Genomic DNA, 674 nt, shown 5'->3' with positions numbered 1-674 from the left:
TTGGTCTCGAAGGCCCGAGCCGGCACGGGAGGAGCCTGTCTCGAGGGGGACGTCTGTGGTTCGAGGGAGATGAGATCGACTTCTTCCTTGTTGGGATCTCGCAAGTCTAGACGAGTCTCCCTCAGGCTGCTGTTCAGAAGGACCCCCGCCACGTCTGGAGAGTCTCCCTTTCCCGACGGAGAGATCTTTCCCTCAGGACCTCCTACACCGCCTCCTTCGTGGTCTCCCTCTAAGGACGTCTTGGCTGACAACGGTTCAATGAGTTTCCCATGAGTTTGGACGCGGCGGTTCATCTTATCAATCTGAAATGGCAACACGTTAGGTAATCTTCTTGTTATCAGGGATGACGGGAGTGAAATGCAATATGTACCTTGTTAGATCATGGGGGATAAGGAAGATTAATTTAGTACCCATATTTCATCTATAATAAGCGTGTGTGACTCCATACCGTGATCTTTATAATCGCCATTAAACTCATATTAAAAAGTAGACGAATAAAGCTTCTTATCTAACCAAATCCAAAAGCCCTTTTTGTCATGAGTTGATACAGACTCAATATTCAGTAGGGAGCCTGCATATAAACACTCTTATTCTATTTCATAATTAACTCCATATCTGATAAAGTACAGAAATCGTGTTAATCGTAGGTCACGCTGCACTTTCTTGCTTGTCGT

General features: G+C 45.7%; 1 protein-coding gene across 1 annotated transcript in view; it reads right to left on the bottom strand.

Annotated features, from left to right (window-relative positions):
- Positions 1-559: 559 nt before the first annotated feature.
- LOC119586674 (E3 ubiquitin-protein ligase TRIM50-like) overlaps positions 560-674 on the bottom strand; it is a 5,125-nt gene continuing 5,010 nt past the window's right edge. The window contains exon 5 of the mRNA XM_037935410.1: positions 560-571. Within this exon, the coding sequence (XP_037791338.1) occupies positions 560-571 (12 nt within the window). The remainder of the gene's footprint in view (positions 572-674) is intronic.

Source organism: Penaeus monodon, chromosome 21 (genome assembly GCF_015228065.2).
Source record: "Penaeus monodon isolate SGIC_2016 chromosome 21, NSTDA_Pmon_1, whole genome shotgun sequence".
In the NCBI taxonomy this organism is placed as follows: Eukaryota; Metazoa; Arthropoda; class Malacostraca; order Decapoda; family Penaeidae; genus Penaeus; species Penaeus monodon.
This window is presented reverse-complemented; position numbering and strand designations above follow the sequence as displayed.